The following is a 22,710-nucleotide window of genomic DNA, read 5'->3' on the forward strand; positions in this document are numbered from 1 at the left end:
AAATGCAAATAGTCTGTCAGTTCCTGGTGGCGTTTTGTGGTGATTGAAGGTGCGGGCTAAGTCATACAACACAAACAAGAATTTTATTAAAACAATAAAAAAATACAATCTTGCATGTTTTGGCTCCATCAAAGTTAGCCCCCTAAAATGTTGCTGTGACTCGCTTCCTAATACTACAGCAACACTGCCTCATCCATTGGTTTTTATACACTGCGTTGTTTTACTGAGTGAGTCTCTTGTAAAAATCATTTATTTCTATGTGTTGGCAATAAAGTAATGAGTTGAATCCCCTGAGTCAGTACTATTCTGGCTCTGCATGGCCAGCTATGCACACTAGTCCAATATACAATCCTGTTGACATGAACTAAAAATAACAATGGATGAGAATAGCATCAGATTACCAATTCTGTAAACATTGGTCTGACAGTAAACACAGTGGTATGGGATACAAGTCAGTCATATAAGTCAGACAGTCTGATCTTGGCCCTAGACCAGTGAGGGTCACCTAGGGCTTCACAGCGTAGCACAGCTTGGTGGCATCCTTGGTGTTGCTCTGGCTGTCGATCAGCACTAGAGGGATCCTCTGGTGGTTCTCAATGATGTGGGAGACACTGCTGAAACGCTGAGGAGGGGAGGATGATCAGTTAGTCACCGAAGCCTCTGAGGAAAGGTTTCCTTGTATGTTATTCAGCAAAATTTGCAAAATTTTCCTTATGTTACTCGCCTTTTTTTCATTATCTTAAATTGTATTGTAATGCATTGCCTGAGATGGTTGAAGTAGCCTAAAAATGTTTTTTTTTTTATTATATTTATTTTAAATGTGTAGTCTAGGTGCAGTAAGTAAATTTTTTTTCAACCAGCTCATCTTTTTTTCCATTTATATTGGAAGCTCATATTGAAAATCAAAACTCAATTCAACTCAATTGTGGATATTTTAGGAAAATAGACTTTTAAAGAATGACAAGCCAAAATGTGGTGAAGAATTGCACTCAGAGCAAATCAGGATTTCAAATCAACTGAATAGAAAAAATACTGTCAAGAAAGTATTTAAATACATTTCCAGGCACAACTGTGAGTTAAATATGAATTCCAGCATTTTATATTCAACTCACAGTTGTGCCTGGATCTGGCTTTGTGTACTTTCTTGACAAAAGAAGTATATATTTTTCTGTTGTGTTTTTCAGTTTTGAATTCCTGATTAAGCCAAACTGCTTTTCATAATAGTCTAGGCCTGACCAGTGATTATACTGTATTAGGTTTTGTAAACACTGAATCCTTGTAGTTTTTTGGAATGTATTTGGCATGAATATGGTCAAATTTAAATACTGCTTAATACTAGCAGAAAATATTAGATATCGGAAGCTTCAATCCAAAAATATCAGTATTGGCCTTCAAAAACCCATATCAGTCGAACCCAAACCTCTACCAACCACTGCTACATAAAATCACAGAGGAATCACTCGAGACTTAAATATGTCTCGTTTTACAATCCCTAGAGGCTCGGTGCATGTGGGCCAAAACCCAGAAAGCCCCTATGCACTCATTTTCGACATGTCAAAACAAAACTGAAAAGTCATCTGCCGTACAGTACCTCCTCCCCTTTCTTCTCCCTCCCCAGAGCGTACTGCTGAGTCGCCTGTAGGAAGCGGATCGGGATGTTGTACACTCTGTCGTTGTAAAACACCACCAGCGTGTAGGGCTGCTGCGTGTCCTGGCCGGAGCTCTTCCTCACCAGAAACGACCCGTCCTGACACAGAAGGGACTCACAGTCAAACTCGACATGGCTTTATGGGATACAATCCACAAACTGCTCAGCTGAGGTTCTCACTTTATTCGACCGGATCAGGACGTCCTCGGCGGCCTTGCGGTCACAGGCGCTGGCGTACCAGGGTTTCTTATAGACGTCTGCCCCCTGGAACACAGTAAATCAAGTACAGAAAAGCTTTAAAATCATCATGATAAACATAGTTTCTTAACACTTATGAATCAGTTCTTCATCTGGACAATTTAGTGCTTTAAGAGGGTAACCTTTTCTGTGTCTAGTGACCCATCTTCAGCAGAAACACTTCCTCTGTCGGCTTGTCCTGGGACAGCAGAGACACAAACATGAATAATTCATGATAATGTAGCTTTAGTACTGTAAAACAATGATAAATGCACTAAATGATAAATGTATAGGGTTATTAACCGGCTATGAGACACAAGAAAGGCCTGTACTTACTGGGGAGGGTTAAAATCTGTGGAAGAGGAATCCTGCAGAGGAGGCAACAGACTTTTTTTCACACAAACCACAGTAAATGCAGCACAGTGCTGTGTTCAAAAGCCAAATATCCCCATTCCAGAGGCATTAAAATGTGTAGGGTGACTACTGATACGTAAGCCTATAGTGAATATGCTGCATTTCTTACTTTGGTCGTTTAAAGTCCGCTGTATGTGCTTTATTAACAGGGGGTTTCTGGCTTCTGTGCATTATGGGCAGTGTCCGGCCTGTGGAAATCCAGACAGACAGTAGTTAGAAAGTCTATCATCAATTGCTATTGAGTAGTAAATAAAGACGTTAAAAATAAATTCCACAAATGACAAAGGTAAGTGTGTATGTATGTATGAACACTCAATGTACAAAATACTAGGGACATCCTCCTGATATTGACTTGCAGCCCCTTTTGCACAATCCACATCTTAGTTGTGTCAAAGCTTAAAAGAGGTGAACAACACTCACTGGCCAATATCCAATATTTAATAAAAGCCAGATATTGGCTTAACTGATATGCATGTATATGTGCATTTATGAATGTAAACACTTACTTTCAGATTCCCTGTGTTTTACATCTGGCCTCTGTAAAAAGAGTCGTATTTAACTTTTAGCATCATGAACAAGGTCTTCAGAATTAGCTGCCTGCAAAAATCGGCACATTGACAGTAATGTTGACTGACATCAGTTGACCCTTTAAAAAACAAGTCTGAAAAGTCAAATACTGAAAAGTAATGGTGAGTGCTATTGTTATAGTGTTATTTTAAGCTAATATTCAGGAATAGAGTACTTGATTTTTATCAGAAGATATTCATACCGGCCTTAAAGGTGGTTGAGGTGACCTCCTAAAATTACAAAAGAAAGATGAGATTGTGAGACATGCAGTAAATCACTTCTTAAAGTTGAATGGGTTACAGTATACAGTAATGGGTAGAGTTATGTAAGTGATGCTTACTCTCTGGGCATGGGTTTTGGTAGTAGTGGGGGAGGATCCTCCTCAGATTTTGTACTGGAGCCTAGAGGACCAGACAATGCATTGATGAATGTGTGTTCTGACCTGCTGGTTCATGCTGTAGTTGATGTCTTTGCTGAACAGTTATGTGTTGGTGAGTACTGATGATTTATTGGGAGAAGCATATTTCTCATTCCACTGGCCATCCTCTAGATGGCGCAGCATGCTAGAATGATTCATGGTAGCTGTCTCTGTCATCTACTAGCAAATGGAAAAGAAGGGGAAAACAATTCCATTAAGTCATTGCTTGATTTGATACCTACTATCATCTGGATCACAAACTTCATATTCATCCTCGCCTGTGGGCTCCTGGATCTGGATAATCACAAAACCACTGATGAGTCAAAGCGCTATGTGCCTAAAAGTGCCTCAATGTTCTGTGCACACCAAATCTTCTCTTCAAAAGCCCTCTTTTAAAGTACAATTAGTGCTGACCATATATTTCACTTACAGAAATAGCAGATTTCCTAATATTCATTCTGAAAGGAAAAATCATTATTAGTATAGTAATAGTGAAGCTGTATAGGTTGAGAAAAAAATGATCTGGGTGGGCCATTCATACAAACAAATGCAATTATACTTCAAATACAGTTTTGTTTTGCAATCTTGACAATGTGTCTTAGAAAATGAGTGTTGGCCTCTAAATTCAATGTTTTCAGTGTCAGCAGACCTACCTGGGGCTGGCTATAGGTGGCTGTGAATGTGTTTTGGGGATTGGACACAGTCTGTAATGATGCAAGAAAACCATTTGTCTCAAAATGCTTTCAAAATCATTTTCAAAATTCACTCATTTTATATTGTATTGCTAAGGTTTATAAAGAGATATGAATGAACGTTAAGTCATGAAAAAGTCATCAATGAGTCTGAAACTGACCTGCTTACTGGAGGAGAGTTCTCCTTTAGTGATGCCTTAAAAAGGGACCAAAGATTAATTCCACATAAATGATCATTAATACTTATTTGTAATTGCTGTTGACCATTAGAAAACCTACCTCTTGGTCAGGAACCTCATAAACATCTGAAACATAACCAAAGCCAATATTAGGGATAGAGCAATTCTGTTTCTGTTAGCCAGCACCTCACTACTGGTGTGTGTTTCCACTTTTATAAAAATGTTGTAGCCTACCAGGACTAGGTGGGCGCTCTGGTAACTGTTTAGACACCGTGGGGGAGTTCCTCACTGCTCTGTTCCTGCTATGCATTGGAGGATCTGAGGAGAAGTATGGCATTATTATAGTAGCAGTAGTAATAGAAGTAATAGTAGTAGTAGTAGTAGTAGTAATAGTTGTACTTGTAGTTGTAGTAATAGTAGCAGTAGTAGTAATAGTAGTAGAAGTAGTAGTAGTAGTAGTCGTAATAGTGGTAATAGTAGTAGTATCAGTATTGTTCTTATTGCACATATTAAAATACCAAAATCTTTCTCATCTGTACTCTGTATCTGATCTATGTGTATCTTACTAGCAGGTGGTTTCTCTGTAGGTTCTATGTAGTTGTCATCATCATTATCGCCGTCTGGATTGATGTAATCCTCCTACAAGACAACAAAGACAAACTATTGTGAAAAAGCTGTCCATGCTCAGTGGAAGCTATTGACCAATACACAGGATCTGATGTAACTCCTCAGGGTGCCATGATGTAGGGCCTGCAGCAGTGTCTATAGTGAAACTCAGCTCCCACGTGGGCCTGAAGAGCAGTATTTATGCGAGCCAACAAAGCATAACAGACATCTGTCTTCTGTCTAACTATGGTACGGAAACGAAGTTGTGTCACCTCGTCACTAGCCATCTGGGTGGGTTTAGGGGGCAGTGGTTTGGAGGCTTTGTTTGGGCGGACGGGCTTCCTGGGCGGCTGGCTGGGCCGGTTACGGCAGCTGTCTGGAAAAGAGAAGCAGAAGCAGAAGCAGGACGTCAGCATTTGCATAAAATACCATTTGAACCTCAGCACCACAGTCTTATGTTTTGTGGCTTTTTTCCCTCAACAGTTTCGTCTATTGAAGGGTATAAATGAGTCAATTCCAGTTGTGCAGGAAAAGAGTAGTTAATGCAAAAAAGAAACTACTAAAGATATAGAAATTGCATGAGGAAATTTGAAGGTGCATGCAAATTCTAATGATAACAGGCGTTCTGGATGTATTCGTTTTCTGTGGTTACGGTGAGTGGGGGGACCTGCTGTCCAGGTGCTGGACTGAGTGTGAAAAAGGAGAAGATTGTTAAAAAAAAGTACCCAATTAGCTGTCTTTTCACCACGTGTTGTGACGAAAATAAACAGGTCATGTTTCAGTCCAAAAAGTAATGGTGAAAATGCAGCTAACAGTGGTTCGATTTGAACAATCCTTTCTCAAGCGGCTGTACTGACCAACATACTCCCCCCGAGGGTAGGAAGCAGAAGATGTTGTGGTGAAGGCCCTGTGACTGGGAGGAGGCTCATAGCTGTCATCATGGTCTTCATGTGGATCCTCATAAGTGTCACTATCCTGTGGCGGTGAGAACATACTTTAACAAATGACCTTTGTTTGTTAAAAGCTTCACTACCAAAATAACTCCTGCGTTGTTTGAGTTTACAGTTTTCAGCCCAACTTACAAATTCGCCTTCAGACAGTTGTTCATCACGCTGCATGTCACCATCTGTAAACATAGAGATAATATTAGGTATTCAAAAATATTAGGTAATAGTAAGTTTCATTTTCATGCCAGCAATCATTTCATTTGAATAGGTGTCATATTTGACAAAAAGTACATGTCTCATTTTGGAATGAGACCATCATCTCTCAGTGAACTTCTCTTTTGAGGAACCAGTGGACCATGTCTCCTCGTCTCTTGCATTACATAAAGATCTCTATCTTGTATTGAGTTACTTACTATTTTTTTTAAGACACAATTAAATGTATTAGCCAATTTGGTGAGAAATTTCACTTGTTTCAGTTCACTTCAGTTTTCTTCCTCTAAACAAGGGGCCATATCTGGAAACAGGTGGAGTGATCTGCCTTATTTTAATACACTGACACTTCTCTATTCGACACGTTTCTCTATTCTTTAAAAAGCAGAATTGTATTGAAACACGCAATTATCTCATCCAAAATATCTGAATGTTTGACTTGTTTTGATAAAAATAAGGTTTTATGGATGCAGTGCTATGTTAAATTTCTTGTTAAGATGGACTTTGTTGCAGTGTGGCTAGGGAGAAGTTTGGCTATGCATCACTGGTTTCAGTCCCTGCTTCTGTTTGGCTGTTGGTTTGTTTGTACTGTAATATCACACAATTAAATGTTGCTCCTGTTTACAGCTCAGTTGCAAATTACTTACACTGTAAATTGTAATTGTTCGCTTTGTTAACGCTGGAGGGGGACGGGGTGGGGGGGCATAGAATTAAATGCCCAGTTGAAAACAGTCCAGTGGCAGGGTATATATGAAAAAGGAAATAAATTAAAAACGGATATGGTTGGAACCTGGTATTTCCAGAGGAAATGACACTTTCTTGTACAATCCAGGTAAGTCTAAAAAACCCTTTCCAAGTGGGTGCAGCCATGAACAATTACTGTGTAAGAAAGGCACATTTATAGGAAAGTATTGCTTTCATTCCTACAAAGGACACACCTGAACTTGAGCTGTGGCTAATGTCAACCTTCAGCCCTACAAGAGAATTCCTGGAATTGATGGGCAATAGAGAAAGTGTCAAAAGATCATTAGATCTTGTTACAAGCCAATTGTTACAGACCAATATTTTTTATTACATAGACTCCAGCATGTTAGGTCTGTATAACACCAGAATCCAAAACCATGGCTGAATATTGTATACTGTGAAGTGCAGTGTGTATACCTTGTGCATGATCACTCACACTTGTCAAATACAGTATGAGAGAAAATGAATCACAGCCTGTGAAGTATCACATCCATCTTTTATCTTGTGCCTTCTTCCTTACTTCTTGTTTGAAATGATTTTATGAGTCTGCTGTTTTCTTATTCTTTCTGAGTACAGTATACAGCATGTTGCTACTGTGAAATGATGACAGACTGGACTGGACATGGAAATCCAAACATCTCTGCACTCTTTAAAAACATGTCCAATACATCTGTGTGTCAAGTTCATGACAACACATGGTGTTCATTTTCACTATGTATATCTTGTCAGTATGTGTTGCTATTATTATAGCATATTGTGTGGCAAATGTAGTCCCAAAGTAGACACACAGATATGTTGAAAAATGATTAATTCTAGTTAAGAGCGGCCCAAAATTTTTGCTGGGAGATATTTATGCTTCCAAGGTCTCAGGCAATGTGGCTCTGATATACATTATAGCGGAAATTACCTTAGAACCTGTTAAGTGATCAGCTCAAACCATTTATATTCAGGACTCAGTTTAAGAGAAAACATGTACTAGAAAAATGATTGTATTTAATGCTTCACTCATAGCATTTCATCTTTTTGAAAAGAGATAGCGCTTACCATGGTAATCTCTCGCAGGCACTTTTGGGAGTGGTTTGCTTTTGAGTCTGCCACATAGAGAGACATTGAAAATAGCAGCGGACAATAAATGACAGGATTTGACAGGGAAAACAGATAAAAACATATATATATAATATACAGTATAAACTGTGATTTATGTGAATTGTGATGAGTGATTCACAGAGTGGAATTGTTCGAGCGGTGATATCTTAGTGACATCTTCTCATTTGCGTACACCGCATCATGCCAGAAACCTTTGCTGTAGACGTGTAAAATGACTATATTTTTATACTCATAGTTACTAGATGACTGTTGTAGCAGTCAGTCACAGAATAGATGGACTCTGTGACACATGTGCCATTACAGTATGTGTCCTTATGTGTCTTAAAGGGTTTCATTTCAGGAAAGGAAAGTGAGAGAACAGCCATCTGTTCGGGTTTTTCAGTGGCTATTTTTAGTTTGTGGCTCTGTGTAATTCGAACAGTTATGAAAGAGGAATCAACATTGTCTTCTGATGCCTTTGTTTGCACTCCCATGGTATTTTTAGGTGATCAAACGTCTAGGAGTCCTGCCCTCTGTAGAGCAATACACTAAAATTATTGAATTATCACAATATTGTTTTTATGTCTGATATCAGTGTTGCATACCTTCTCAGTTTATTCAGCAGGCTGCCGTCATTTTTCTTGATGTCCTGAACGATCTTCTGAAGCTGCCTGGGAAAACACATTATTGGGTTCACGTCATTCAGAGCTTCAGAAAATCTTTGCAACAAACAAAGTAAGATTAATATGTATTGAATTTTTTTGCAGCATTATGCGCTGAACAACGGCGCTGGGCGAGTAATGGCCGTTATCATTCCAGCTTTGCTTAGAATAAGCGCAAAGGTGCACTCAGACTTTTGGAAGCCGCACAGCACGCAATTACACTGCCACAGAGGGCGAGGGAGGCAATTTGGAGAAATGTAATTACTCTAACATTCACATTAGTCTGTCACTCTTCAGCTCCTCTGTAGTTCTGTGCAATTTCACTTTTTCTGGCATGGTTTGCATTTAGGTGTAGATTTATGCCACAGCCACACAAATTGTTGATTGTTTTTATACTCTGTTTTCTAATATAAATGGTGATGAAATGATGATGATTTCTCCTTTTTTTTTCTCCCCATCCAAGTTTTGGACCTTTTGTCATGTTGCAGAGTAAATGCAAAGTTAATGGAATGAGCACAACACTTTTGTTGACACCACAATACAAATATGAAAAAAAAATGATGAGATTTTTGTTCCAAGTATTGCCTAATAGAGTCTCAATTTAGCAGAATTCCCATTTGTTTTTGGGTTTTTTTTTTATAAATCACTGTCTCCTGTGTAATTGTCTGCACAAAAAGCCCAAAAGAATATTAAAAATGCTTACCGAATCTTCGCAGTGGCAGGGGCAGCGAGTTTACCTAATGTCTCCATATTCATATCTGATCCAGGAGTTTACATTTTTTGGGTATTATTCCTCTGATGCATTAACTCTGCATGTGCTGCCTTGACTGCTGGACTGTCAGTGAACACTGTGTGCTGTGCTCAGGTCATTTCTTTGTCACAGAGGGGAGGGAATTCGTACTAACCAACCTCTGTCAGAAAAATCACTTCTCTTTTCCACTCCCCTCCACACACACACACACACACCCACACACACATACACACTTCAGTGACCACACTTTTAACAAACCTCTTGCAATCACATCTCTCGAATCTCTCCAGTATAGTGGAGGGAACAACAGATTTGCTGCCGACAGAAAAAGGCACAGCTGTACATCCCCGCTCTAAATACCTTACCGCACACAGTCATGTTGACTGGGATTGTAACATGTTGGAGAGCGTGCATCACCTGAAATAGGTCACTGGAGGAGGTCTATAGATGGTGGGTGCATGTTTTGGAACAGGGCACCCACACTTTCCACCATATCACACCCAAGTGCCACTCAAGCCTATATGAGACTGACCTGCATTGTGTTTGTATTTGTTAAAGTGGTAATCCGCGAGATCCTCATTTTCTCATTTTGCCTCCATCTTTGTCACTAAGCGCTCACTGCTGTGGTGTTTCTGCACTGCTCTTCCCAGAGATCACCTGTCAATCAAACAGCGTGTCCAGTACTGTGACGTCTTTTGCCTCTGATTTTATGTCAGTGAAGTTTGAGTTTCTTTTCTTTGTCTGGTGGCTATCACTGCCCATGCTAACTACCCAGTTCTTCTTCTGTTTATACCAAAGAAACCGCTACTGCTGCTTCTAGAAACATAAAACTCAGCATTTCTTGTGTACCAGAGGATTTTTCCCATAAAGACCTACCAGACACCGCATGTTTAGAACAGCAAATATAAAAGCTGTCATGAACTGGCTATAGGTTGAATCACTATTCTGTTATATCAAGAGAGTAGGAAAATTGACATTTATTTATATAGATTATTACTTGTCAGTTTTATGGACTTAGTCTTAATATTCTATTGTGTATAAAGTCCTTTGAACTCTGTTTTGAAAGCTGCAACACAAGTAACATTGTTATTGTTATTGGGTGTCCTTTTTGCCTTTAGATGATTACAGCTAACCCATTTAAATCACCTTCCATTTTATAAAAAATATACCTATGCATGGTCTGACACTTTCCATGTGGGCTGTAGGTGTAAGATGGGCATTTATTAAGCCGCCAATGCTTTTAGCCCGAGAACTGGTGTGGGAGTGAGGTCATGCATGGTGACTCACGGAAAGTACCGCACCACCATGGTGTAATCCTATCTATTTCCACAGCTAACCTTTGAATAGGACAGGGAGTGAATGTGATGAGTGCGCAGCTTTTCCCGTGAGAAGCGCTGCAGGGCGATCCGCAGCGCACGGCGTGTTGTCAGCGTCACTCCGGACACTTTCGGTAAAATAAATGTCTGCTGCGGCTCTGATCACAGTCGGCCACAACGGGGTTCAGCCACAACAGATGTGGAGGAACCAGGAAGCCGTCTGCGGCGAGAGGCGCTCGCACCGCTCCGGACTTGAAACGAGATTTAAAGAGACAGTTTGGCTTTTTAAGGAGCCCACTGCACATGATTCATCCTCGACAGGGAGCCTTTACCCTGCATCCAGCCCGCCGCTGCTCTGCTGACAGCGATTGGGAGGCCACTGAGCGCACTCTGTGTCCTCATTGTAACCGGTAGAGTCACTAGTGTGGGTGGTGTTAGCAGACACACCCACTCCCTCAGAGCTTCACACCACAGTGCTGCCAATCATTCAATTAGCAGGCGTGTGTGGTATAGATATACTGTACACCTCCCCAGGTAGGAGCACTACCAGAATGCTCTCCCCTTTTGCCCTGGGTGATGTGCCCCTCATTGAGAGGTATGTTTTACTGTGTAGCCTTTGTTTCCTGCAACTGTTTCACTGCTAATTTTCGTGATTGTTACATTGATGTTTCAGAGCCTTCCACCATAGATCCGCCACAATAGGTTGCTGGGAGATCCATGGTTGATAGGAGACAGAGCAAATGTGTTTGTGTCCACTGAGGTAACCTCCACATTAGTTCATCCCACTTAGTGTACAGTGTGTGTGGATGTGCTCTCAACAGAGCAACTAACGAGCTGTTTGTATTTTGTAGGACGTCTGCCACTGCTGCTTTGCCTTGTTGATTGTTTTTTTTTTTATCAATTGTCTTAAATATTCATACCTGTAAAGCGTGGCGATCACAACGGTTTCGGAGTGATCCCACGGCTCTGAGTTCCTATCTGCTAACAGTTGTAAGTGTTTGAGCGGTTGTGGCCGTACTCGCTCTGGGGTGGTGTTCAGTATAGCGGCTCCCTCCTTATTGCATGCTTTCCTGTAGTGTTAATTGATCACTTCTTTTCTTTTGCAGTGTATGTGTGGTGTTTCCAACATGAGTGGTGTTAGCCAGAGGGCCATTTAATGCCTGTGCAAACCCCCCCCCCCCCCCCCCACTGCAGTCGGCCTGCAGCCCTCCATTGGCCCAATTGCATTGTAAATTGTTTGGTAACTGTGGAAGTTATTTTAAGCATAATTGTTTTAAGAGAACTAGTATATTAACTTGTGTGCAGCTACTTTTAATGGTGGTTGATGGATGAAAATAAATTCTACGTTTTATTGTAAAACACACGTCTTAAGGTGGCGTAGTCTAATCTGGTCTATAGCTAAGATCTAGTTGAGCCGGTCACATCATGCTAAAGTCTTTACACTTTGTCTCGTATCCTGTCACCTTTCCATTTGCCTTTGCAGCTCATTCTCTGTGGAGCTGTGCATCCATGTTATGTCACAGACGGGGTGGGGTGGGGTGGGGTGGGGGGTGGGTTTGTGGCTAATTTTTGTCTTGCTTCTGGCTGTGAGAGACAGTGGAAAATGTTCTCTCATACCTGACCTTGCTTGTCCGTGGCATAGAATTAACGTTTCAAAGCTGAAAGTCAGTTGTTAGTGTAGATATTTGTAGTAATAACTATAAATCATCTCAGAAGTATAGCTGTAATCACAAGATACATCAGCCAAAGGTTTCTTCTTCTTCTTGACGCATCCACACATCATGCTGCATTGCAGAATTTCAGTGTTGCTCTATGTAAATTGTCTACATGGAATTTTACTGCCCAAGCTGAACAAGGCCAATCAAAACAACAGCGATGACTAATGTGCCAATGTCAAGCTCCTGACTGAACTTCCTGACTGAATGAGCATATGATTCACCTCGTGAAAACAAGAACTCAGGAGAATGAGTGAATTAAAACTGACCTCAAGAAACAAACAAGAAAAAGTTGGATTTGTTTTTTTTTTTTGAAGATCAAATAATTTGACAAAAAGCATTTGGGCTCACTGTGCACTTGCATACTGTTGGCACACACACATACACATGGGGACGCATGCACAGGAACATATTTCACAAACATACACTTAAATGTGCAGGTGCATGCAGACAGACAGACAGACAGACAGAAAGGCCCCACACACACACACACACACACACACACACACACACACACACACACACACACACACACACACACAAAGCCAGCTGCACATGTGCACACACACAAACACAAATTAAACATACATAGTGATTTTTATATAAATATATATATATATATATATATATATATATATATATTTCATTTTATATTATCACTATTATATATGTATGTTTTTTATATATGCATGTGTGTATGTATGTATGTATGTATGTGTGTGCATATATGTATATGTATATTATTATTATTATTGTTATTATATTGTTGTTTTGTTATTGTTTTTTATTATTATTATTTCTTTCTTTTAATAATTAATGTCATTGTCAAGGTACCTGCATCCCTCACATTGGGAAAAAAACAAACAAAACTTGGTCACAAAAAAAAACATACATAGTGATTTGATTTCAGAGGCATCCATGTTCAACCCTGCAACATACATACAACATAAGCACTGTATGTGCATACAAATACACGCTCTCTCACACACACACACAAATTAAGCACACGTTAACTTAATTTTAGAGGCCTCCAGTTACTTTAAAGTAAATATATCAGTTTCCAATTTTGTAAGAAAACATATTTTGTGAATAACTTATGTATTCCATAAATGTTTCCCTTTCATGACAAAGCAAAAGTACCGTAGGTGATATTTTCGGATCACGAGTGACCTTGAATGGTAATTGGTATGATTAAGGAGGAACGCAGAAAAGAACAGACAGGAGAGAGGAAGGAAAGAATGAAGGAAGGAGGGAAGAGAGTGTGTGAAGACGTGCTGTATGAAAGTTACTTACGGCTGGTGGATGAGACTAAACTTGCTCATGTCGCTGTCAGACAGGTTCTGTAAAATAAGACAAGACGTTCACAAATGACTGAACGGAGCAGATTGTGATTCCTTGTGACACAGATGATGCTGCATGTATGTCATCATCACTAAATACAGGTATTTGGGCATCAGTGCTGCACAAATACATGACAATCTACGGCAACGCATCACCTCATATCTAACAGGAGATGGCAGCATCTCACTAAGGGCCATTTCAACAGCATCCATGTTTTTTTTCTCTTTTAACCCTTCTAAAAAGGAAGAGAGCTGACTTCTTCTGTGGTGCACGGGGAGGGCCTGGGGGTTTTAGCTGCAGGGGGAGAGAGAGGGTTACATACATTATATTCATACATATATTAACACCTAGCAGATCAGACGTGTGTTGTTGGCCTCATGCTGCTGTCTGGGGATGGGTGCCTTGCGCAAGGGATCATACATGATACATGTGGAGGGATGGGAGAATCAAATCAAATCCTATTTTATTTTTGTAGCTCATTTCATACAGCAATGCAACCCAAACTGCTTTACAAATATGGTTAAAAACGGGTCATGACATAATCATAAATCATAAAGGGACACAGGGAACAGGAGAAGCAATTTTTAAAAAGTGCAAAAAGTAAATGTAAGAAGTATATGGTTAAAAAACAAAAATAGCTTATTCAAAAGCAGCAGTAAAAAGTCTCATTTTTCATTTCCCTATTCGCTGCGTGAATTAAAGCCGGTGACCTTCCAGTCACGAGCACGCTCCCCTAACCAACGATACAAAACCATATACCATATACGCTTTCACAAATCATCAAACATTTCAGAACGTATATCTGACTGCCTGCTGCGCTGTAATTTTTTGACACATTTCCCTGTCTGTTTTGCAATGAGGCACTTGTGATTTGTAAATGAAAGGAGAATGATTACCATAAAATATGCAACAAATCCCGCTAAATTATGTATTCCCCTCTTCATTCATAATTCATTGCTCCAGGTCGCTCCTTGCTCTGTCTCTCTTCTGTTTTTTTTTTTTTATTTGTCATAAAGTAATGAAGATCCATGACAAAAAAAAAAAAAAAAAAAAAGTTTGTGAAAGTTTGTAATTGCACTTTTAAGTTTGGAAGTTTTTAAACAAAACAATTAAAGTGAGAAACTTGTGATAAGAGGTAAATGTAACAGTAATTTATGAGGTATGGACCTAATATGGCTAGTTAATCTGGATATGAATAATGCATGGCTCTTTATCTGCAGATTTCCCCTGTGCAAGAGCAATGATGTATTCCTAAGATGCCTATAGTAGATCATATAGTAGTTTACCAAAGCAGTTTATGAGTTTGATTGCAGATTAAATAGAGAGGGGGCTTGTTATTGCAGCTCACATTGCCTTAATGTCTGAATATGTGAACCATGGTGCAACAAAAGACCTCTAGGAATTACCTCTAGGAATAAACCCCCTTTAAGCAAAGCCTGTGATTTAATCATCTGTAAATCAGCGAGTGAGATCACTTAATATGAACGGCTTTACCTCCTTCAAAGAAATGAACTTTGCCTACACAGATCCAACCTTGATCATCTCACTGGCTTACAGGAGGAAAAAAAAGTATCTGTTTTAAAATCAGACTTAGCCTTTTGACACCGAATAAAATATCAAATAGTTCGCTCCAGTGCATACTCTCACTGCTCCCACTTTGAATTATTTATGGGAGTGTCTGTGCTTCAAATGAGACACAACAGCTCCTCCGTATTACAGGCCCGCAGTGCTGGAAATGGACAGGTTTTACAGGGGGGACCCTGCATTGGTGATCCCAGGTGTCATCATCCAGAAAGCCAATACATATGAGCAATGTAATATATGCACAGTGATATAGACCCTACTAGATTAGTCAACTGCTGTTTCCTCACTCTAATTCTGACAAGGTGATACAACTGAAAATAAGTCATGACTTCTGCTTGTAGAATATTATGTATGTATGTAGCACACTGGGCCTGTTTCCAGAGAATCTCAACTTGCTGATCTTCCTTATTCTGTATCAAAAAGAAAAGATCTACTGTACTTCTTCATTATGAATGGCCTTTTTTTTTTTGTTTTTAGTTTTTATGCCACATCACATTCATGTGAAATTTACAAGTAGACGGATATGATGAAGCTCACCCTATTGACCTGTTGTTTCTGAAGATACACTTGTTCTCTGAATATGTTTTGTGCAGTGAATCTGCCAGTTCAATGATACCACACACACGCACGCACACGCACACACACACACACACACACCTGTTACTTTCTTTCTAGCCAGGGGCAAAATTCTCTAAAAGGTCTGTCTTGGTGGCTCAGTTGGCTAAAACTCCTACCATGTAAGTTTTATTCACATCAACTGAAACTGCCTTTCTCTCCCTCACTGATATCCCATTGGTTTACACTTTTGAATGACCCCCGCCCCCCCCCCCCGCCCCCCCCAAAACTGTCCCATATTCAGACCGAAAGTAATCATTAATGGTGTACAAAAGTACCCATGTGAAATAGATGTAGGCCCGGCCCTGACAGTTGCTTCTCAAAACAGTTTGGCATCTGAGAATCTTGTCAGTTTTGGCAGCGCTCCAGACTTTTTTTTTTCCTGCACAGATTGGATAAGAGAGGGAAGCAAATGTCTTGGGATTTTAAGGAGAGGACGAACATGTTCATGTGGCCTCAAATGCTCACTGCTGACCAATGCAAGCTGTTGAAGAAAGGTACGACATGTTTGCCAGGTTTGAACAGCCTACATGTATTGGAAATACTGTGGTTATGCGCCCCTTTGAACAGAGCTATCTACCAGAGACACAGAGAGGATTTTGGTGCCAATTTTCATGTCACATATTGGGTTTGGTGACCAATGAGCCAAACGCCTTAAAAGTCGGTGTAGTCTTTTAATACAGAGCTCCCATCAGATGATCCCTCAGTCACACAGCTGGCAACATCTCAGCATGTAACCTGGCAATCACACACAGAGTTCCCAGTTGTTTAGCGAGAGCTGTGTGTAATTTAATTGTCCTCTCAAGCATGACATCATTTTTCAGTCCCAATAAAGGATTCTTCCCTTTCAGTCTGACGTGAAAATGAATAGGGGTCTAAAATGATTGCCTGTAACTCAGTCCAATGCTAATATTGACTTTCGAGGGTTCCTCTATTTTGCCTTTCTTTATTTGTTGAAGTGGATTCTCATGGGTTTTAAAGCTGCAATAAAACAAAATAAATCACTAGCCATACTTGGCTTAGCATTCCAGCATTTTGTGGCTTTGTGAAGCGAGGATAATGCCTCATCCACACATTTTTTTTAATCAAAATTCAGTTATGCTTTAAAATATGTAATAACTCATAAGTCATATGTCATTTCTACTTAGATTATTTCCCCTATTTTAAGAACAGAATGTTTGGTAAACAGGATCTAAAAATCCATAGATGCCATAGATGAAAAAAAAAAAAGGATGTGGACAGAACCCGAAAACCCCAAAATGATGACAGCACTTGAGAGGGCAAATGACAATTGGAAATCTCAGTTTGGACTATGTTGAATCTCATTTCACCAAAACAAAAAAAAAAAGCCATTTGGATGATCACTTTTGAACATTCAACCGTTCATACGTGACTGCCTGATATAATCGCAAGCGGCCACATGGTTGGTTTGAGATCGGGCCCCAGACTCTGCGATGCGGTGTCATGCAAGATGCTCCTTCCAGAGCTGCTCCATCCGCAGCACTGACAAATGGAACATTTGTTAGAGCTTTTACACTGAAATGAGCTTCATTTCACAGTAGAGGGAACGGCTTAGCAGCTACATGCCCACAAAATTACCTTTGGTTCTGTCACAGCGTCTGCTCACAGCCTCCTGTTCTTGATAACATCATAGAGTCTTTACTCCTTTTTTTTTTGTTATACACCAGTTTGATCCATGTGCTAAATATTCCAAACTCACAGGAATAACACGTGAATTCTGGTTTAAGGTTTTTGCTCTGTTGGAAAGTTTCCTATACTATCCATGCAAGGGGAAATTCAAATCAGATGTAGTAAGGCCATGGTCTGACCTAACTCTGCTCTCTCAAACCAGCACATGATCCTGCTCATTTATCACCCAGCCTCAGATGGATGGGAAGACCTCCGACCTGAGTGCCACTGTAATTAACGCCCAACCTCTGGTGGCAAATTGCATTCCTTCCTCCTCTATTCAACTACCTTTTTGAAAACTTGCCTTGTAAAGCACATATCATCATCTGCGTACAATTTCAGCATTGCGCATGTATGGATATTTAAATGATGACAAAAACAACCATGTAGTGTCAGCTCTACTGCAGCTGATGTGTGGATACGCTATCCTTTACATCAAGTGGCCAATGTTCGATGTTGCCCAATGTTGATGAGTTATTCCAATGAGTTAGGTAATATTGCAATGAGTTAGGTAATATTGTGTAATTTAATTTACAACTGTTTTATTTTGAGTCCCATGACAGTTGATTTGATGTATGTTCATTCTGTAGATTGTATGGGTCAAGGTATGACCTATGTTTGTTAATCTTTGAATTTGGTTGGGCTGACTTTGTTGTGATTTTGGAGTTGTGGGTTGATGGGTCCAGTGGGGAGGGGGGAGTGGGGACTTGAGTGGTTTTTGTGTTTTTGTTTTCTTGTGTTTGTGTGTAAAAAAAAAAGCAAAATGGCTAATAAAAATTTGATCACGAAAAAAAAAAAAGTGGCCAACGTTTGTACTGCTGATCTTACACTCGAAACATGAAAGTGACGGACTTCCTTACATGACAGCCAGTGTCACAGAGATGGGGAGTGACAGTTCTATTGATCTACATACCTCTTTTAACCTGTCTACCTGTGAGAGTGAACATGGCATCAAAAAGAGGGAGATTACCTTTATCTACAATGTGCTTAGGTGACTGACTGTCATTACCCAGCATACTGTAGTCTAATGTTCAGCCACCCACCTCTCAGACAGAATTAGATTCTTTTTTTATCCATCAAATGAAGACGAGGCTTTGCAGACCTAATGTGGAGAAAATGCAAGCATTCTGGGTAGAGCCATAGCTGCCTCTGATGTTGTCTTATGACACTAGATTGGATCTGCGTCGCCCACTTACTCGGGCCTACTTACTTGAGCTTTTATGACCTTTGCTCCATCTACTGTATAAACATCACGTGGATATGCAAAGCCAGCTACCAGCAACTCTCAGCAGCAGCACCCACACTGGTTGACATTCAGAGCTCCACACCACCGACCCTCTCTGCCCTTAGACACGTGCTGAATTCCCAATGAGTCAAATTTGGAATTAGAAGCATTTTCTTTGGCCATGTATTGAATGTGGAACCATAGTGGCTAAGGGAAAGGAAACATAATGCAACATTTGGTGTGAGAATTTATGCTAGCAGGAGGATTACCACCAAGGAGAAAGACGTCACAGTACTGGACACACTGTTTGACAAATAGTCTCTGCACCAAAAGATGCTGCCAAAATCAAAAAATGAGGATCTTGCAGGTTACTACTTTAAATAGTAACGCAGTTCATGCTTACACACATGGTACAAGGACACCAGGAGCTCATATGCAGTAAAAAGGGACAGTGCAAGACATACAACAAACAATATATCACTCTACATTGAATATTGGTGTACTAGTGGTGTGGTAATCCACCAGAAAGCATATATTCTCACACCAAATGTTGCATTATGTTGTTTTCTCCCCCTCAGCCACTATGGTATCACATTCAATACCAGTGCATCCTCTGCTGTCACACAGGCTCTGGTAAAAAAAAATCCCGCTCACAGCATCAAAGCGAACTGATAAAAGTCTATACAACTGGGTGTTAAGATCAGAATTGATACTGTACGACTGGGAATGTGTGTCAAAGTCTGAGTGTTTTCATCTTCTAAAACTCCACAGCCTGAAGGTGGTTTAACCACGAGAGAGAGAGTGAGCGTGTGTGTGTGTGTGTGTGTGTTGCCAACTGTGCAGCTATGGTGGAATGTTCTTGTTCAATACAAGCATGGGCGTACCTGAGCTTAATAGAGCTCAGGTGGACTGGCTGGATGTGTAGCTATGGGATCCGTCAATACACATATGTATGTATTTTTCAGATCTGCTGTGGTAACTCGTACATCAAAGCCAGTCCTCTGAAACATTAATCACTTTGATTGATTTGGTCTGAAATCCCCATTGACCAAATTTTGGGGGGAAATAAGCCGGCCAGATAGGGAGGGCTGAATTGGAAATGAATGTGGAGAACATCAGAATCCCTGGTGCTTATTAGGTATTGCTGTGATATTTCACCTAATATGGAATCAGCCCAGGGTCAGTGAATAATGCATAGAAATGTAGATTGCTGCTCTCATTTGTAAGGATGACAAGGGCGTTTTAAGTGGCCGCCACAAAGACCCACCATACCAAAGAATGAATGCATGCCCACATCTAATAAGAATGGCCGAGGTATAACCAAGAAAAAATACACTGACACTTCAAAAAACTAGTATTGTGTTCAAACCCCTGTGACAATCCACGTCTCAGTTGTCTCAATGCTGAAAAATTCCTCTTATACCCTTTTTCTGCCCCTCCATGACTGAAACAGATTGTATGATTTACTGAAATAAATAGGGATCACAGCTTCATTAGCCTCAATTCATATCATTCTCTCTCTCTCTCTCCCAAATAAAGAGAGACAGAACGCTGGAGCACCATGTGAGTCTGTTTCACAGAAACAGCGAGGGGTCCTAAAAGTGGATATGCGACCGACTGAGAGTGCTGAGGCACGGTAGTGAGACAGCACAGGGATTATCAAAGCAGAAGTTGCAATTGTTACACTCACTTCCACATTAGCTGGACCACTATTTGCATATTGAGTGAGTGTGGGAAATAACGCAAGGGAGCGGGTCTTGGCTAATGATGTTTCATATCCTGTAAACTCTCCTCAGTCTTTCAATTTTGGATTTTTGCAATGCTGAAACACGACATAAACTTTATATTCATTGGATAATATTCTGCATTTTGAAGGGTTACAAATCCTATCAGAAATCACAAATGATCAAACTCCTGTACTTAAAACAGTACAAAATGTTTGTCATTGGATTGTACTGAGTTTGACAGCCCACTATTGGCAAAAATAGCTCTAGGAGATGTGATTATTCTGCTCTTTTTTCAGACCCATAATTACAATCACAATTGCTTGGGAGGATTTGTCCATTCTGATGTAATTAGAATAACAAATTGAACATGGCCTCAATCCAGATATGATCCTGAACGGATTAACAAATGATGTAACTGCAGCAATGATGGTAACAGTATATTTCCTGGAAAGATTCAGGTGAAGGCAACTTACCAAGAGTCTCTGCCCATTAATTCTCAGTCTGTTCACAGTGGCAGCGCAGTCTTGCATTTGGTTCTGAGTGCAGTAAAGAACACATTTACCTTGTGGAATGAATTTACATAAACTATAAACTGTATAGATTAAGTGAACTTAATTTCCACTTGGCCGTCCTCTTAAACAGCTTTCAAGGTAAGAAAAACAGCCCGGTTTTTATCTATTTATTCTAATGCTTCACTTCAGCTAGAGCCTGCCTGTATAAAAAAGATATAGTCAAACATGAGATGACAGTGTGTTAAGGGAGTGCCAACACATCCTTGTTAGAGATTTGGATTTGTTTCAAGCCAGCTATCTACATTATCCCCATGCCCTTATTAGCCGGAATGAACCGCCCAAGTATAAAAGGATGAGAAATCAATTCCAATAATACACGCTTTCAAGATGCCATCTTTAATCAGCATCCACCGGCGTCCCGATATTCTCTCCCCATATTCCTTCTACTCACTTGGCACATGAAGTAGGCCACTTGTGCCTGGCTCCACGCCTCGCACTCCTCTCTGGACGGCAGGTTCATTTCTGTCACGGCGGGGAACCTCTGAAGTGGAGTCTGCTTTTGGAAGTACAGTAATAGACTGACCCCTCGCACGCCGGTCTGCCTCAACACTGGGAAGTACACACAGGGAGGTCACCTCATTAGGGGAACTCATATTCTCTCTCTCTCTCTCTCTCTCTCTCTCCCTCTCTCTCACTCTCTTTCATCCATAAGTAATGTAGCAATTCATACCAGTTTCAAAAAATACCTAAATTTGTCCCAGCAATTGCACTTAAATTCCTACAAAAGGGAACCAGGGACTTCCTCAAAGTCAATCTATATGAAAGCCTCATGAAATAAAGTGTCATAATAGAGTGTGACTCGATTTTCTCCCCTCGGCTTGCAGCTGGGCTATGCTTCATTTATGACCAGGCGGGCTGTATGATTTATATCTATTGTTTTTAGGTCTAATCTTTTATGAGGTGCAAGCTGATAGCTGATGTGGTCTAGATCAGGGAATATAGCTCCACTGTCTCTAATGAAAGTCATGTGTAAGAGTTTGTTCATTCAATTCTTTTTAGGTAGTGAGGATATCTTTCATTGACTAACATTTCTGATACAAGTAATGGGACAACGGTCACTTATTACACCACTGGGCTTTGGAGATCAGATAAATGACATTGAAACTTATCATGTGGGGTTGGAGATTACAAAGGAACTAACACTCAATTTGAGAATTAAAATATTGGTTAACACTTTAGATTAGGGAACACATTAACTGTTAACTGTGTTTTCCCTCAAAAGTTTAATAATTTAAAACTTCCTTACTGACTGCTATAAGCACTAATCAGAAGGCTATTGAGGGAAAACCCATAGTTAATGGGGTATACTTGTAGAACACAATAGTACAGAATAAGGTGCTAATAAGTGGTTTGTAATGATTAATAATGAACCAATACAATACTAATATGCGTGTTAATAAGCAACTTATTAATAGTTAATATGTGTTCCTCAATCTGAAGTGTTCCCCAAATGCTATTCTTACACATGCCAGTAATAAGTCCGTCTCAAAGCTGGAAACAGGACCGCCAAGTCTCTAGCCTGTGATCTCATACCGATGTTTCTATTATAATTTCTACAATTTCTAATTCATTTCAGGCGAAGCAGTACATTGGTTTGACATCACAGATTAGGAGGTGAGACAAACTCTTCTCTCCTCTCATCAAGTGTCACATGCATGTTACATTCTAGAGGCAAAGCACGGATAGTTGTGAGAGCCATCTTGAGAAGATCTCCATGAGTAGAAAACAGAAAACTTTCCAGATAATGAATAAAATCCTAACATAT

General features: G+C 40.1%; 1 protein-coding gene across 2 annotated transcripts; it reads right to left on the reverse strand.

Moving 5' to 3' along the window:
* Window positions 1-61: 61 nt before the first annotated feature.
* Window positions 62-21,405, reverse strand: blnk (B cell linker). Of its 2 annotated transcripts, XM_071522187.1 has the most exons (24): window positions 21,337-21,405; window positions 20,847-20,909; window positions 13,486-13,532; window positions 8,354-8,419; window positions 7,707-7,753; window positions 5,844-5,887; window positions 5,619-5,736; window positions 5,034-5,137; window positions 4,722-4,794; window positions 4,390-4,473; window positions 4,256-4,281; window positions 4,138-4,172; window positions 3,938-3,988; window positions 3,715-3,742; window positions 3,527-3,578; window positions 3,207-3,267; window positions 3,069-3,096; window positions 2,806-2,836; window positions 2,409-2,487; window positions 2,222-2,253; window positions 2,029-2,084; window positions 1,829-1,912; window positions 1,592-1,747; window positions 62-622 (listed from the first exon to the last, which is right to left on the reverse strand). In XM_071522187.1, exons 1-24 carry the CDS (start codon window positions 21,403-21,405, stop codon window positions 506-508), a joined length of 1,551 nt encoding a protein of 516 aa, XP_071378288.1. In that variant the 3' UTR covers window positions 62-505. The 2 variants fall into 2 exon arrangements, with proteins under 2 accessions (XP_071378288.1, XP_071378289.1); XM_071522188.1 differs by lacking the exons at window positions 13,486-13,532; window positions 20,847-20,909; window positions 21,337-21,405 and adding an exon at window positions 9,114-9,252.
* Between the last annotated feature and the right edge of the window lie 1,305 nt (window positions 21,406-22,710).

This window comes from Centroberyx affinis, unplaced genomic scaffold, assembly GCF_046629955.1.
Source record: "Centroberyx affinis isolate AG114_WGS23_722 - 3 ecotype Tasmania unplaced genomic scaffold, CSIRO-AGI_Caff_v1 ptg000965l_1, whole genome shotgun sequence".
Lineage (NCBI taxonomy): Eukaryota > Metazoa > Chordata > Actinopteri > Beryciformes > Berycidae > Centroberyx > Centroberyx affinis.

Coding starts and splice junctions, on each gene's coding strand:
- blnk (XM_071522187.1), bottom strand. CDS start 21,405: ATGAACCTGCCGTCCAGAGAGGAGTGCGAGGCGTGGAGCCAGGCACAA. Junction 4,795..5,033: donor CCCAGATGGCTAGTGACGAG/GTGACACAACTT, acceptor GTTGTCTTGTAG/GAGGATTACATCAATCCAGA. Junction 3,989..4,137: donor AACTCTCCTCCAGTAAGCAG/GTCAGTTTCAGA, acceptor GCATCATTACAG/ACTGTGTCCAATCCCCAAAA.